The 16,495-nt window shown below is 42.4% G+C and overlaps 1 protein-coding gene across 1 annotated transcript in view; it reads left to right on the forward strand.

Annotated features, from left to right (window-relative positions):
• DNER (delta/notch like EGF repeat containing) overlaps positions 1-16,495 on the forward strand; it is a 321,811-nt gene that overhangs the window by 258,363 nt on the left and 46,953 nt on the right. Inside the window, exon 9 of the mRNA XM_027119344.1 lies at positions 12,564-12,686. Coding sequence (XP_026975145.1) covers positions 12,564-12,686 — 123 coding nt within the window. The remainder of the gene's footprint in view (positions 1-12,563; positions 12,687-16,495) is intronic.

Consider the following 16,495-nt stretch of genomic DNA (forward strand, 5'->3'; position numbering starts at 1 on the left):
GATGGAGTTCCTGGTGTGTGGGTGCTAGAGAAAGTCAACGATTAAGATAGATGGGGCGAGAGTATAAACCGAAAGGGGAAGGATTGGTGAGAGGGTTAGGGAATTCTTGCACTGAGGCCGGGGCTAGAGGCAGCAGCAGAAGAGGTTAGAGGAGGCCGCTGGGACTGGGAGGGTCTCTGGGCAAGGCCGAGCCATGGAAGTTCCTGGGAGGGCAGGACTGGCTGGGGGGTGGGGGGGGTACATTGCCCAGGAGCGAGGAGCTGAGTCAGGCTTGCCCAGACGGCCAGACACTAAGGGACCTGTCCTCGTGGTGTTCACAATTACCCCGGTGGCCATTCTTCATCACCATTTTGTTTTGATTCTAATTTCGGGGCGTGTTCAGGGAGACTTTGTGATATTTGCCTTCTAATTTAGGCTAGTGGCCTGAGGGATTAATACGAGGGCGGGAAGGACAGTGGTAATGAGTGAAGGGCACTTGCTGGTGCTGCATAAGGAATTTTGATGAGATTCTTGACATTAAAAATCGATCCACAGTCTATTTAACCTCGTTGTAAATGCCTAATCCATATGGATGAAAGTGTTAATGAACTGGCCTTTAATTAGGAGGGATTTCTGCCCCCACAGCAGCACTTCAAATTCAAATCATTCAGAATGCATTCTTGGCTGAAGTCCTGTTGAAAAGGTATGAGATTTACCTCCCGGCGGTAGGAACTGGCAGGGTCAGCGAGGACGGCGGAAAGCACTTTACATCTTCTTACCTGGAATGGAAGTCAGAAGTGGCCGCTGGTAACAGCTTACGTCACTAACAAGTGCATTTCTGTGAGGATGGCTTTGTTGGAAGCACTGCCAGCACATAATTTCAGGAAATTCTTACCAAGCCCATGGCCCTGGAAGTCAGATGGGAACTTGTTTAAAACTGTTTTGTAACTGAGCCACTGACTCTTGCGTTGTGGTTGGAAGTTATTATGATCCGATTGCTAACATTTTTTGGCTTGCTGAGAATGTCTGGGAATTTGGAAATTGAGAATTAAAATTAGGCACGCCTTGCCTCTCGTACCAGGTGTGAGGGAAAGGGCTTTGGGCTTAGAATTGAGTAGGACCGAATTTCAGGGCTCCTAGAGGACACCTCAAAGCCATGCTTGAGGAGTGGCCTTGATTGTGGTCCGAGTGACTTTTGAGCAATAGTTTCTGACTTCCCAGCACAGGGCAGCACGACTTTGACTTCCAGAGAAATCGAACTGCTCGTAGGTAGGTGAGCCGCTTCTGGTCTCGTTTCACTGCAGATTCAGCGGCTTCACAGTGGATGCTGAGGACTGCCTGTAACTGAGGCTCATGATTTCACTTGAGCTGATGTCTGCTGGATGCATCTAATAAAGAAACTGCTCTTCCACAGAGCTTTTATATGTTTGAAAATATCAAATTTCCCAATAGAAAAAAAATCACAAAATTTTACGTTTGCTTCAAAGAGGAACAGAGGTGCAGATAATCTCAAATAATTTTTAAAAGTAACACTGTCTTGGGACTGTTTGGCCTCTTGACTTTATTCTTTTTATAGTAATGGTCTCAAATATTTATGTATTTCTGAAGGGGAGGCAGTCTAGAAACATGCCAGGGTTCAGAACACACAGTCTGGGTTCCAAAGGATATGCAGGTGGTAGATAAAGAGTTTTAAAAAACAAAATTGAATTTGCTGGCTATAAAAAAAATCGTCAAATAGGCAAGTGTAATAATCTTTCCTCTTCATATTTGACTTTTGTTTTTTAGTTCTCTGCCTGAGATAGCTCTGATGTCCAGAACTTTGACTTTCCACTGCTTTATGACCTCCTGAATGAATAAATGCCTTATTACTATTAGGCATCCTTAATATGCATTCAGTAGAGGCAATAGGAATAGAATTGAGGATTTACTAAAATTATTGAGTTCTGACTCTAACGTATTTACATTTTGAAATTTTCTTTGTAATCTGGTTGCCTCGAGGTACGGTTCTGGTGGTTAATTGTCTCCATGAAGTTCTTTAGTTAAAGTCCTAACTCTAAGAGTCAGCTTGGGCCCTTATGAGTTTACAACCCTTGGGGATGGTGGCCAAGTGGGAGGTGTGTGCTTCTAAAAATACTCTTGAATGACTATGACGCATTTCCATATCGTTTAACAATCTTTAAGATTCAGCATGTTTACTTGAGAATAGCCATGACTAATAATAGAGAGTTAGAAGATTGCACTGTTGCATTGTCTCTTTGAATGTCCCCAGTGATATGAGGGTGAAAGTAAACATACCTGGGGAAAAACATCTACGGTCTGCATCGCAGAGTCCATGCACCAGAATTTTCTGGAAAAATGCCAATCACAAGTTTTGTTTTCCGTCCCACAAACACCTTGGTACCAAACTGCGTCTCCATGAGACTGCATGTTATCACTAGAAACAGCACAACTTTGTCAGATCATGTTTCCCAATTTTTGGTTCATAAAAATCTTTGTAGATTGCCATTTTCTTAAAATTTTTAAATTAAAAATTGTTTTCAGCTTGACTGAAATTTAATTGACATATAACTTGTTTAAGATGTACAGAGTGTTGATTTGATACATGTGTATATTGCAGACTGATCACCTCCAGAGTGTTAGTACACCTTCCTAATTACTGTTTCTTTTTTTGTGGTGAGAAATTTTAAGGTCTACACGCTTAGCAACTTTGAGGTATATAATACAGTGTATAATTAACTATAATTGCCATGCTGTACATTAGGTCCTCAGAATGTATTCATCTTATAACAGGAAGTTTGGTACCTTTGACCAACATCTCCCTGTTTTCCCCACCCCCAGCCCCTGGCCACCATCATTCTACTCTGTTTCTCTGAGTTCTGTCTGCCATTTTCTGATAGTGTTCTTTTCAGCTGAAGTGTTGTTCCCATGGGTCAAGGAAGCTGCATAAGAGGATGTGGGGAAAAATTGTGCTCACTAATCTGAATTTAGACTTATCTCTCCTCCTCTGAACAGGTATATGTGACTCCCAGTCACACAGCGAGAAATTATAAATGCTTGCCACCTCTATGCCCTTATTACCGACCCTCATTTTAGCCTTCCTTTTCAAATTTGCCATCTGCTGTTGGTTTGGGATTTCTCTGCATCGCTTTCTTCCCTGAAGCAAATCCCAAGAGGAGTGTAATTTTGTTTAGTCTCCGTGTCTGTGGCTGGCAGGTTATTTGACTGCACGTTTCACTCTTGGTTTATTTCTATGCCTGTGACTGGTGCACGTTCTGACTGCGTGTTTTACGGTTGGTTTACTGATATGCTGAGGGGAGGCCGTGGCTGTTACCAAGCATTACCATATGCCATGTCTAGCCCTTGCCATACGTAACTCCTACCATTTCCTTGCATTTTTGAGGATCAGAAGTTGGTGGGAGATGTTGTGTGCATTGCTATTCTATAACTCAGGTGTTCTCAAACTTGAGTGTGCTGATCAGAATCAGGTAGAGGGCTTATTGAACCTCAGAGCTCTGGACTCCACCTGCAGAGTTTCTGATTCAATAGGCCTTGGGTGTGGCCTGCGAACTTGCATTTCTAACAAGTTCCCAGGTGATGCAGATGCTGCTGGTCTGGGGACCACACTGTGTGGACCACCCGTCTAGTGTGATGAACACAGACACACCCCCTCATGAGGGAAGCCCTAGAATGTGAGGGCTTTATGCCTACTTTTTCTTTTCCAGATCTCCTCATCCTCTACCTCATCTCAACTACAAGCCAAGTCATTTTTACATGTGTTTATAAACATCCTAGATAATCAATGAGGTTATAAGATTATGCCATTAAAATAATTTACTTACTGTTTATAGGACTTCTCTGGTGGCGCAGTGGTTGAGAGTCCGCCTGCCGATGCAGGGGACATGGGTTCGTGCCCCGGTCCGGGAAGATCCCACATGCCACGGAGCGGCTGGGCCCGTGAGCCATGGCCGCTGAGCCTGCGCGTCCGGAGCCTGTGCTCCACAACGGGAGAGGCCACAACAGTGAGAGGCCTGCGTACCGCAAAAAAAAAAAAAAAAAAAAAAAAGTTACTTACTGTTTATAACTAAACACACATACCGCAATAATCTTTAAAATCAAGTTGAAAACACTATCTTGTCGTTACACTTAATCTTGAATCCTAGTGCTTTAGCCATGGTGTTATAAGCATTTACATTTTTAAAAATAATTTTTATAGCGAGTCAGTGAGAAAAATAGGCTACTTTATCACGGATAATTTTAACCATAGCTGCTGTATGTTTATAGAGCACATCGGTGAATTTGTAAACTATAAAGAAATAGATGAATGTTAAGCTTTCTTGTTAAAGGAAACAATATTTCTTCTTTAAGTGTTTGCATCCTCTCGTGCCATATATTTCCCTTTTGTAAAACACATTTCCCTTTTCGTTAAGCTCCCGAGTAACATTTTTTTCCCTTTAGCTGATATAGATCATAGGTAGAATCCACCCTCTAGTGGCCAAAAGCATCCTGAATGGCCAAAAACGACATTCATAAGACAAGGCTAAAAAATTATGAAGAGATTGATTTTTTCGTGTGACTAGTTTGTGACCTAGTTCTAAAGGCAGAGCCAAGAGGAAACTTCTAGAAATGTTTAGATCTACACAGTTACAATCATTCCCAAGATGATGGGCAATTTTAAGGTTAAAACGCCTTTAGATATGCAAGAGCATCTGTTTAAGTGGGTTCACTGCTGGGTTCTCTGGACTTCTGAGGTCCTTCATGAGCATAGTCCCAGTTCAGCTGTGTCATCTACAATACATCCTTTCATTTGTTCAGGAGAATGCTAACTATTTGTAAGGACTAACTCAGAGTAGTGGTTGTTTGCTTTTCTACCATACATTTAGTGTATTTATATAGTCACCATTTATATATTGTTATGATGGCTAGCCCTCATGTCTCAAAAAGTGTCCTCTTCTAAGGAGACTGGATTTTTCCCTCTATACACTGTGGGAATGCCCTCATCTCCTTCCCCTCCACTTAAAAAAAAAAAACCCTTAATAAAGTCAGACTTTTCCTAATCTGACCAGTTCTCCTATTGTCCCATCAAGTGTTAGACACAGAGTACAGTTATCATTTCCCTTGGTCATCAGTAACCTGGTTTGGAGTTGTGATACTACACATAAAATACCCATAAAGTATCTATATTATCCCTTTGTGTTACACAAGTAAATAACATATTTCTATTGTGGAAAATTAGAAAAAGTGAACTGGCACATTTAAAATACAAAAAATAATCCCTCAGTTTCATTGCCCAACAAAAACCACTGTCAATTTTGGAATACATTTTTCCAGGCGTTTTTTTTTTGTATTTGTACAAATCAGACATTTGTAAAGAAACGAACCACATTCCGTATTTATGCATGCAAAGGTTATTTTGCCCTATGATTCCACTTTTCCTAGCAAATTCACCTCACCCACTGTGACTGAGCATCTCCTAAATTCACCCACCTGTGTGCTAAGGAAATGAGAAGAGAACAGACAGTTGTTAAAGAAAAAACAGAGTTTGGGATCAAAGACAGAGCAGTGAGTCAAAATTTGACTGCCAAGCAGGAAACCGGATCCAGCACAGAGGTGAGTCTCAGGAGATGAGGCTGAGGAAACGGAGAAGAGTAGGTTTTTTAAAAGCCCAGTGTAAAGAGACTTTTGTTTCATACATAGGAAAATTCAGGTATTTGAACTTCTCACTGGTGAAAGCGGGGCTAATTAATCGTGGAAGTTCAGGGCTGGGGCTACTTGAGTTTTTCCCGGAAGTGGTCTTCGCTGCCCGTGTGAAGCAGTGACTTGGGATAATGGTGCCCTTTGGGGTGACGTTGCTCAGTGCCTTTGCTGTATACTCGAGGCAGGGCACCTATTTCAGGATTAAAGTACCCACGTTGTCTTTTTTTTTTTTTTTTTTTTGCGGTACGTGGGCCTCTCACTGCTGTGGCCTCTCCCGTTGCGGAGCACAGGCTCCGGACGCGCAGGCTCAGCGGCCATGGCTCACGGGCCCAGCCGCTCCACGGCATGTGGGATCTTCCCGGACCGGGGCACGAACCCGTGTCCCCTGCATCGGCAGGCGAACTCTCAACCACTGTGCCACCAGGGAAGCCCTGTATTCTTTTCCATTACGGTTTATCACAGGATATTGAGTAGAGTTCCCTGTGCTGTACAGTAGGACCTTGTTGTCTACCCATTCTATATATACTAGTTTGCATCTGCTAATCCCAACCTCCTAATCCATCCCTCCCCCACCCCCTCCCTCTTAGCACCCACAAGTCTGCTCTCTATGTGAGTCTGTTTCTGTTTCATAGATAGGTTCATTTGTGTCATATTTTATTTTATTTTTAAATTTATTTATTTAATTTATTTTTGGCTGCGTTGAGTCTTCATTGCTGCGCACAGCCTTTCTCTAGTTGTAGCGAGTAGGGGCTACTCTTCGTTGCAGTGCACAGGCTTCTCATCGGGTGGCTTCTTTTGTTGTGGAGCACGGTCTCTAGGTGTGAGGGCTTCAGTAGTTGTGGCACGCAGGCTCAGTAGTTGTGGCTTGCGGGCTCTAGAGTGCAGACTCAGTAGTTGTGGCTCATGGGCTTAGTTGCTCCACGGCATGTGGGATCTTCCCGGACCAGGGATCGAAGCCGTGTCCCCTGCATTGGCAGGCGGATTCTTAACCACTGCACCACCAGGGAAGCCCCTGTGTCATATTTTAGATTCCACATATAAGTGATATCATATTATATTTGTCTTTCTCTGTCTGACTTACTTCACTTAGTATGATAATCTCTGAGTCCATCCATGTTGCTGCAAATGGCATTATCTCATTCTTTTTTATGGCTGAGTAGTATTACATGGTATGTATGTTTCACATCTTCTTTATCCATTCATCTGTTGATGGACATTTAGGTTGCTTCCATGTCTTGGCTGTTGTGAATAGTGCTGCTACACACGTAGGGGTGGGTGTATCTTTTTGAATTGCAGTTTTGTCCAGATATATGCACAGGAGTGGGATTGCTGGATCATATGGCAACTCTATTTTCAGTTTTTTTGAGGAACCTCCATGCTGTTTTCCACAGTGGCTGCACCAACTTATATTCCCACCAACAGTGTAGGAGGGTTCTCTTTTCTCCACATCCTCTCCAGTGTTTGTTATTTGTAGACTTTTTAGTGATGGCCATTCTGACCAGTATGTACCTCTCTGACTCTTAATTCCTCCTCTTTAAATTGGGACTAGCCATGATTATCATTTTGGGTTGTCACGAGGGTTAAACAAGTTAACACAGGTAAAGGGCCTGTTATGAAGCAGACACCACTCACGTGCTACCGGACAATAAACCCCTTGTGGTTGGAGACCTTGCCATTTCGTTTTGTAATCACAGTACCGGGAAGCTTCTGGCACATCATAGGCATATCTTAAATGTGTATTGATTTAATCAGTGGCATTTGGGGTGCTCATTCAAGAGCTATCATTTAAGCATGCTTTCTGTACCAAATACTGCAGGTACAGCTGAGAACTCTGCAGTCGTAGCCTCTGCCTTCAAGCTTATATTCTAGTGGAGGAAGAGAAATAATAATTGATAAAGAACAAAGTTAATATGATTTCAGACGCTTATAAGTGTTGTGATGGAAGTCAGTTGAGTATTGTAATGAGTAACTGTTAGGGGAAGGTACTCTGGGTAGTGTGTTTAGAAAATTACCCGAAGAGGTGATTTTTATTCTATTTTGTTTTGTTTGCTGATACAGGTGTGCTTTATTGGTGACTTAAGAGCTATTGTTCTTATGAAGTGATATTCCAAACTGGGGAACAACTCTTAGTACAATCTTCTCTTGATTTACCCAGTATATCAATACATATACGTATATATGTTCCAGGAAAACTCAGTATATCTTAAAAACTGTTGTACGTGTAAAGCAGTTAGGTTCTAGGCCTCGAAGGTTGTCAACAGGGTTTTGCCTACACGAATGGTCAGTGGAACAGTCCAAGGTTGTGGAGGGTACCAGGGCATCACTTGTGCAAGGGAATCCCAGATGTTCCCAGGTGTTTACGATCTCTGGCCCCCATCCACCAAATTCTAGTAGAATCCTTCAGTCGTTATGATAAGCAATCCGTCCTCCTCCCCAGTTTCCAAAACAGCCTCTAAAGGGCAGTACAGCCCCCATTGAGAGCCAGGGTTTTGAGGGTCTCCAGTGACCTCCGGATCTCCTATCCAGTTGTCATTCTTGCTCCTAGAGCCTTTGACACTGTTAACCAGCCCTCCCTGGCTTCCTGTCCTCTCTTGGCTTCCATGACCGCACTCCTTGGGGTTTCCCCCTCTCCTTCCTCCGTCCCTGCTCCGAGTCCCGATTGGGCTTCTTGCTGTCCATCTGCCCATCCACGTAGATCCGACCTTGGTCTCTTTTTCTCCTCTCCATGTTCTTCTTTGATGAAAACTTCCACATCACTTCCAGGCATCTAGCTCCCAAAGTGCTCTTTCTATGCTATTCAAGCTCATTTTCCCAACTGCCACGTGGACCTGGCTACGTGAGCCCCAAGTTAAACGTGTCCAAAATCCAACTGGGCAACTTCCTCTAAAACCTGTTATTCCTTTGGTCGTAGTTGTGTTCACGGCAGCATCATCTACTCACACATTCTAGACATGACAGCCGTCTTACCCTCTCCTTCTCACTCCCCACATCCAGTTGGTTGTTTTGTTCTATCAAGTCTAAGCAAGTGACTGGAGCTGCATATACAGGATCAAGTCCTACAAAGATGAGAACACTGGCGATAAAAATCAGTGCCCCAGAAGGGGCTACTCTGACCCCACCCTTCCGATCTTCGATTTTATTTTAAAATAATTCTTTGGACTAGCTTAATTTTTCTAGACCCTGGGCTGCCCTGAGCTAATTTGTTTGTCCGAATTAATTACCAGCAGGGGGTGGCAGTCTCATTTTCACAGAAGCCTTCTGTTTGGGAAGAGATTCCTTTTTCTTCAAACAGTCCGATTTAGGTTCTTTGGCAGTATACAGGGTGTCTTGACCTCTCCATAAAGACATTTAAATGTTACCGTCTCTAAAGAAACACTTTTAGAATAGGAAACCTTTATTTTTTTTCCCCCAAGGAAGAAAAACCTCGTCAGCTTAATTATCTCTGTAAAATAACTTCCTCACTTGCTTTTCATGTTGCTAATGGAAAAGGATGATGATACTGTTTTCAAAAAATAAAAACAATTGTGGAAGATTTCAAGAAATTTGCTTTTGATTTTTGTCTATATAAATAACACCACAATTCAGAGGTCGAAGATGCTTGTAGGGTTATATATTATCCTTCCAAGTTGATTTTTGAAAGATCTGCTGGGAGGGCAAAACGGTCAAAAAGATGCTGCTGGTGATCCTTGTTCCACACTGAGAAGAAGGCAACAGAGACTTTATGTGTGTGTGTGTGTGTGTGTGTGTGTGTGTGTATTCTAAAAATTGTGATAAGGGGAATTCCGTGGCACTCCAGTGGTTATGACTCCATGCTTTCACTGCTGTCGGCACGGGTTCGATCCCTGTTCAGAGAACTAAGATCCCGCAAGCCATGTGGCACGGCCAAAAAAATGAAAATAAAAATAGTGATAAAACCCAAATAACATGAAATCTATCCTGTTAACAAATGTTTAAGTGTACAGTACAGTGTTGTCAACTACATGCGCATTGTCGTACCACAGATTTGTGGAACGTTTTCGTTTTGCGTAACTGAAACCCTATATCCATTCAACAGCAACTCCCCATTTCCCCTCTCCTCCACCCCAGGAACCACCATTCTATTTTTTTCTTTTATTTATCTTTTAATTTAATTTTTGAATTTTAGTTTTTTATACAGCAGGTTCTTATTAGTTATCCATTTTACACATATTAGTGTAGATATTCACACATATACCACCATTCCATTCTGCCCCTATGAGTTTAACTACTTGAGATCCCTCATACGAGTGGAATCATGAAGCATTTGTCCTTTTGTGACTGGCTTATTTCACTTAGTACCTGACCTCAAGGTTCATCCATGTTATAGCATATGACAGGATTTCCTTCTTTTTAAAGACTGAATGATATTCCATTGTATGTATATATCATATCACATTTTCTCTATCCATTCATCTGTTGAGGGACATTTAGATTGTTTCTACCTCTTGGCTGTTGTCAATCATGCCACAATGAACATGGGAATGCAAATATCTCTGTGAGATCTTATTTTCAATTCTTTTGGATAGATACTCAGAAGTGGGATTATAGATCATATGGTAATTCTATTTTTAATTTTTGAGGAATCTCTATACTTTTTTCTATGTTTTACGTAGCAGCTGCAGCCTTTTACATTCCCACTAACAGTGTATGAAGGTTCCCATTTTTCCACATCCTCAACAACACGTGTTATTTTCTGTTTTGTTTTGTTTCGTTTTATTATGGCCATCTTAACAGTTGTGAGGTGATATCTCCTTGCGGTTTTGCTTTTCATTTCCCTGATGATTAGTGATGTTGAGCACCTTTTTATATACCTGTTGGCCATTTATATTATCTTACACAATTGACAAAAAACAACACGAAGTGCATTAAAGACTTAAACCTAACACCTGAAACTGTAAAACTCCTGAAAGAAAATATAGGGGAAAACCTTCATAAAATTGGTCTTGGCAATGATATGACAACAAAAGCACAGGCAAAAAAAGCAAAAATAAAGTGGGACTATATGAAACTAAAAAGCTTCTGCGCAGCAAAGGTAGCAATCAACAGGGTAAAAGGCTACCTTCAGAATGGGAGAAAATATTTGCAAACCATGTCTTTGATAAGGGGTTAATATCTAAAACTCTTGTAAGAAAAAAGATTTTCTGAGTGAATCTAGATCAAGACAGCAAACTTACTCTGTAAGGGGTCAGAGAGTCAAGATTTTTGACTTTTCAAGCCATATGGTCTCTGTTGCAACTACTCAATCTACCATTGTATGAAAGCAGCCATAAATAATACATACTTGGATGGGTGTGGCTGTGTCCCAATAAAACTTTACTTATAAAAACAGACTGGGGCAGATTTGGCCTGTGGACCACAGTTTGCTGATCCCTGATACAGAGCAGGGTTTCTCCGTCTAACTCCATTAACATTTTTGCTGGGTAGGTTTTTGTTGGGGGACTGTTTTGCACATTGAAGGGTGGTTTGCAGCATCCTTATGCCAGATGCCAGTAACAACCCCTTCCCCTCCACCCCGGTTGTGACAACCCAGAATGTCTCCAAACATTGCCAGATATCTTCTGGGGGACAAAATTGCTGTTGGTTGAGAAAGTCTGATCTAGATGATTGAAATAATCTGATGAAGAGTGATAGGAAATATTTCCGTAAAACTACAAGAAGTAGGGGAAGATAGAAGAATGGAAATCCCTAGTGTATTTGCCTCAGGAAGGTCAAGTTCCCCTCAGAGGGGCCACTATCACTGCCTAAATGTGGAAAGCAGTTCAAAAACAACTGAAATGGCAACGTACTTGAAAAGTGCTCCGGAAATAATGCAAATGTGATCTTAACCTACTTTTGTGATAGGAACCAGAAACAGAACAGTTCAGCGCATTAGCCTGAGCTAACAGGACTTTCTGAGCTCGAGGGCTGGCTCTGAGTTGCTGGATAGGAGCTCACGGTTCCAGTGCCCACTTGAGCAAGCGTTTATTTTTTCTGCTTATCTGAATTCAGAACCAACATAGGCAGGGTGATTTCTGAAAGTGCTCACATGTTTCTCATTGTTTGGACAGGGCCAGACAAAAATGGCCCAGATTCACTGCAAATTGGCAGGAACACGTGTTTTTGAAAGTTAAAAACAGCCTAACATTCATGAGTGAATCTCAAAGAATGTTGTCTTCTTGTCCTTTAGAATAAACACCTGTTTTGCAAAAAGGAGAATAAAAGCCATCTTTCTTGAGAAATCGTTGGTTTCTTTTTCTTCATTGCTATTATTCTATTTTTAATAGTTAAAAAACTTAAGCACAACTTACCATATTATAATTTAGATAATTGTCATTTTAAATAAACAAACAAACAAAAAGAAAAACAGCCCACATTTCGCCAGGAAGTTCAGTTAAGCCTTTTTAGCTGAGTTTCTTTTCTGGCTTGAAAAACAAAGGAAATCCGTGGATCCTTTTCTTCTTGAATAAAATTCTCCCTAGTTAGATATATTTTTCTAATTGATTGGAAGAAAAAGGGCTCCACATCCTTGAAAGGAGCTGTTTGGCTGTGAGTCCTGTCCCTATTGCTACCTTCTGTGACCACAGCTGATGCACTTAGTAACCCACATCTCCCGTTCACTGGTACCACTGGACGTGACATCATAATGGGACCATCTGGTGGGTCAGTGGGATCACTTGTTTTATAGTTGGGCGTGACAAAGGGTGATAAGAATAGATTCTTCATAACCTTTCTGGAAATCCACATTTCAGCATACCCCAAGAGACCCAGTTCCTTCAGTCGCATCTATTTGTGCCTTACTTTCCAATGAACACCCACTGCCTTCTTTGTAGGCTGGTCCCGTGTGCGTATCAGTGGTACCTGTTTGACTGCAGACCTTTCTCTCTGTCCCTCAGGCTACCATGGCCTCTACTGTGAGGAGGAATACGACGAGTGCCTCTCTGCCCCGTGCCTGAATGCCGCCACCTGCAGGGACCTTGTCAACGGCTATGAGTGCGTGTGCCTGGCAGAGTACAAAGGTGAGCATCATGTGGCCGACTAGTGCCAGCAAGGTTCTCAGTGACGTCATGGATTTCTCCACGTACATGCGTAAACCTCTAATTGGAGTGTCAAGTTGTTTAGAATAAGAATCAGATGCTGGCAGTGGGATGATGTATGGGGCCGAAAAGAACAGTTTGGAAGTCTCTGGTTTCCTCTTGATAAACTGAAAAATCTGTCTCCTGCCCTTTCCTTCTTCTAGTATCCTCACTCTCTTCTCTGTTGAATGTGTAAAAAGCTGACGATAAAAAATGATATTAAGTGGACTTTCAGACACAGGTCAGAGGACACAGCCACGGAATCCGGGGGGAGGAAAGCAGTGCTTGCTGGACGAGGAGAGGATGCCGTGCTTTTTGGTGGAGGAGGCAAGTGGAGTCTCACATGTTGGCGAAAAAATGTTCATTCTCATTAAATGAGTCATTAAAAAGGAGGCACATGTTAGTTCATTTGAGTGGACATGTGTCAGAGTCACTCTGGATAAACAGCTGACATTCACCGAGTGTTTATCACATTCAGACCCTGTTCTAAGTCCTTACATGCATGAACTCATAAAAAAGGCCTGACAGTAACTGGAGAGGTGGTAGTGTCAGCCCTCAGGAGCCCAGCCAGCATGGTCCTGAAAGCCCTTCCATCTCCTCCCCCAGCAGGCTCACAGGTGTGGCTTTATTGGAGCCCTGACACCCTCAGCCGGCGCTGTGGCAGGACGCCGGGTCATCAACTAATTTGCATGCATTTCTCTAAGTCACGACTCCCGGGCTGGTGTAGATTTTTGTAATGCTTTTGAGGCTCTATTTATAGCCATTTCACTTAACCTCTTTCTCCCACCACCGCTTACTTGATACCATCCATCTGCCAGCGACCTCGCATTGTAGCCGACTTTGCTTCTCTTTGCATGGACCCACCTTTGTTTAGAGGTCTTTCTGGTGAGCCTCGAGGGCTTGTAGGGCACAGGGATGAACTTGACCTAGCCCCTGGACGGAGGGGCTGAAGCTGGGTCAGGTCTTGGCTTTCTGTTTGGCACATCTGATGCTTCTCATGGACTATAATGCCCACTTAGAGCCAAACTCCACCAATTCCCATGAGGACAGACGTGCTGGCTTCATCCACATGGATTTCAGTTCTAGGTAGATCAGAGCATTGAGAAATAGGGAGTCCGCTCAGGTCTGGAAAGAATAAAGGAGCAATGAATTAGGAGACCTGGGTAGCTCATCCTCATTGTGCCATTGGATGACTGATGACCCTGGATCAACCTTTTCAACCGACTTGTCTTTATTTTGTCTGTTTAAAGAAAGGGCAGTAATGCTTACTGAGAGATTTTGAGATTCTTCAATGACAGAATGAGTAGTGGTGGATGTGCTTCCAAATTTTAAATTCCAAAATTCTTTAGTTTACGATAGAGTTTTATGGAATAAATTTCATCTTTATGAATGACAAAGTTATTAATTGGGTATACTCTGAATTTGCCTCTGATGTTCCTGGCTTTGAAGCATTGCTCGTGCTGTCATGACCAAGAAATAAAAAACGAAACTGTATATGATGACCCCCTAGCGACTCCACAAGTCCATGGACTGTGATCCTAGCTTTGTTCCCCTCCTTCTTCCATTTTTCTCAAGGAGTATTCCCGAATTTTGCTGCTTTCCTCAAGCCTCATATTAAATCACTCACTCGTAGGATAGAACAAATTTCACGTCCATCTTCATGGAAAGAAAGAGAGGTTATAATCTGTAAACATCTTCACATCTCTCTAGTTTTCCAATGAGCAGTGGTTCTCAAACTTGAGCATGTGTTAGAATCTGCTGGTGGGCTTCTTACAACATAGTTTGCTGGGCCCCACCCCTGTCTAGGGTAGGGCCCAAGAATTTGAATTTCTGGTAAGTTCTCAGATGATGTTGATATGCTGGGCCTGTGCCACCCTTTGAGAAGCCCTGTCCTACAAACTCATCTGCAATCACAGCCACTCAAATTTTATTGCCTTCCTTATTACCTGATCACATGCTCCCCATTCTGCTCAAGGTTAATCCTTCCATATATGCTCCTTGTTCCACCCCTTCTGTCTTTCTGTGACCTTCCTCCATCAGTTACAGACGCCCTGCTGTGGATGACTCAAGAAGGTAGAGTCGACTCGAGATGACTCAAGATCCTGGAGGGGATCTCAGACACATTTGAGGATGTGGGTTTTTGAGGAAAGGGTGCGGTGCTGGGAGCCTTTGTGTACCACAGGGTTAGGGGATAGGGTTCTGGAGAGAACGGAGGACTCAGTGACCAGCTGAGCCCAAAAGACCCTTCAGCTTGTAGAGAGGGAAAGCATGCTATAATGTGCTGCACTTGACTCTACGAGGCAAAGGGCTCTCCTGATCTCATGCATCCTGGCTGCCCTCGGAGAGGATTGCAGTTGGGCTGAGCTGGTCCTTTGTGTGTGTGTGTGAATGAGCTCCTGCTCGCACCTGGAGAACCTTGAGAACCCCAAGTTGGGAGGCCATGTAGACAGGGCTAATTTGACTGGCCTGTCCAGCACTGGAGGAGAATCTCCAGTATCATCTCTCTCTGCCTAGGTTGCCAACCTCAAGCCTGGCCAGTCCAGGGAGCCTGTACCAGCAACTCAACAAGGGGAAAAAAATCTAGGAAGTAAAAGCAAAATTGCAACAAACCCCACAACTCTAAACACTCAAGAAGGGAAGTAAAAAAAAATAATGTATACCACTCAAAATTGAATTTAGATCTGGAAAAGCAAAAAGAGGAAGTATGTCATGATAGAAGTAAAAATATGAGGGAATGGAAACCATGAGTGAAAAGACATGAAATGTGGAGAAAAGATATGTTTCATCTGAATGGTGGATGTTGCGGAAGAAGAAAGAACACATGGAAATAAAACCAGAATCAACCGACTACTAGGGAGAAGTCTATGAGATGAAGAAAATTGAAATTTTCAAATAGAATGGGCTTACAAAATGCCAGAGGATTAATGAGGGAGATGATACGTAATTTGCAATTTCCTGGTAGAATTTCCAAATCCAAGAACACTGAGAATAGTTTTTACAAGATTCTTCATAGTGAGTACAAGTTACACACAAAAGAAAGAATCAAATCAGCATTGAACTGCTCTTCTCTAAAATGAAGCTAAACAACAGTGAAGAGTGTTTTAGATTTTTCAGTGAAAATGTCTGGTTGGTAAAGGTTCATTTGTATTTGAGGGGTAAAGAAAGACATTTTGTACATTTAAGGATACAGAAAACATAACACCATGTACCCTCTCTAAGAAAATTATTTTCCAAGGTATTCTCACCAAATTGGAACTAAATCAGAGCAAAGATGACCGGATAGGGGACGATGGAGAACAGGAGGAAAAGGGTTGAGCAGACTTCTTTACATGCGGGGATAAACCTAAATAGATGACATTCATATGATTGTAAATACTAATTTAATGGTAAAGAAAAGTCTCTTGAAAAAATAGACATGCCTACTATATTAATTATTATTGCTGCATAGTGAGTTATTGTAAGGTAGTTGCTTAAAACAACACCCTTTTATTATCTAACAGTTTCCTAGGTCCAGGCATGGATTAATGGATTCCCTGTTCAAGGTCTGGAATCCAAGGCTGGAATCAGGGTGTTGGTTGAGCTGAGCTCTCATCTGAGGCTTAAATAGGGAAGGATCAGCTTCCAAGTCCCCTCAAGTGGTTGGCAGAATTCATATCCTTGCAGCTGTAGAATTCTTGACATTCTGCTTCTTGAAAGCCAGGAGAGGCCTGAACCCTCTTAAAGGTCTCACCTAGTTAGGTCAGACCCACCTA

The sequence above is a fragment of the Aethalodelphis obliquidens genome, unplaced genomic scaffold (genome assembly GCF_003676395.1).
Source record: "Aethalodelphis obliquidens isolate GAN/ISIS:26980383/991018 unplaced genomic scaffold, ASM367639v1 scaffold2, whole genome shotgun sequence".
Taxonomy (NCBI): domain Eukaryota; kingdom Metazoa; phylum Chordata; class Mammalia; order Artiodactyla; family Delphinidae; genus Aethalodelphis; species Aethalodelphis obliquidens.